The sequence below is a fragment of the Manihot esculenta genome, chromosome 4 (genome assembly GCF_001659605.2).
Source record: "Manihot esculenta cultivar AM560-2 chromosome 4, M.esculenta_v8, whole genome shotgun sequence".
Lineage (NCBI taxonomy): Eukaryota > Viridiplantae > Streptophyta > Magnoliopsida > Malpighiales > Euphorbiaceae > Manihot > Manihot esculenta.
This window is the reverse complement of record NC_035164.2, coordinates 28,353,696-28,354,594: the sequence shown is the minus strand read 5'-3', so window position 1 is coordinate 28,354,594 and position 899 is coordinate 28,353,696. Positions and strand designations below refer to the sequence as shown.

Below are 899 nucleotides of genomic sequence, written 5' to 3'. Positions count from 1 at the left end.
AAGTTATCCCACGTTAGTGGTCTGCCACCAGTCCATCACATGGGCTTGACCACAACTGAAACAACATACACAATCTCGTAATTATCTCCAAATCCAAGGGCTTTTGCGTTCATTGATACCCTTATAAAGAATTTTTTCTTACATATTTCTTCCTCCCCAAACAACAGCTACGCTCCAACTCTCATTTCAAGTTTTTTCCTTTCACTTTTCTTCACTTTCCGGGAAAATGTACAAGTCCAACAAAATCCGTCACATTGTAAGAATCCAGCAAATGCTAAAGCGCTGGCGCAGGAAGGCCAGGCTGATGGCATCACGCGCACCGTCCGATGTTCCTTCTGGCCACGTGGCAGTCTGTGTAGGGGATAGTAGCAAGAGGTTCATCGTGCGGGCAACGTACCTGAACCATCCCATCTTCAAGAAACTCCTCTTACAAGCTGAGGAAGAGTATGGTTTCAAAAATATCGGACCGTTAACCATCCCATGCGACGAGTCTGTGTTTGAGGAGATTCTCCGAGTTGTTTCCCGATCTGATTCGGTCCGCTTCTGGAATCTCGACGAGTTTCAGAGATGCCGCCACGTCGGCATCAGGAATCATCTCGAGTTTCTGGGTGAATCACGGCCGCTGCTTCATGGTTAGCTAATAGCTAGCTCGGGACTAATTATATTTATATTTATTTATTTTTTTGAATTTAGGTTATTATTATTATCATATTATTATATGTCTTAGGTTAGAGAATTTTATATATTTATATTTTTTAGTTAGAGATGGCGAGTTGGGTAACCGAGTCATCCGAGTTGAGGAGAGTGAGAGGGGAGGGAGTGGGAAAGTATTTTCTTGTAAATTATGACTGTATTGACTAATTATCAAGGATTTGTACTAATCAAAATGCTTAATTTAA

At 41.7% G+C, this 899-nt stretch overlaps 1 protein-coding gene across 1 annotated transcript; it reads left to right on the top strand.

Moving 5' to 3' along the window:
• Positions 1-899, top strand: LOC110613938 (indole-3-acetic acid-induced protein ARG7). Its single transcript, XM_021755359.2, has one exon. It carries the CDS (start codon positions 227-229, stop codon positions 635-637), a length of 411 nt encoding a protein of 136 aa, XP_021611051.1. The 5' UTR covers positions 1-226; the 3' UTR covers positions 638-899.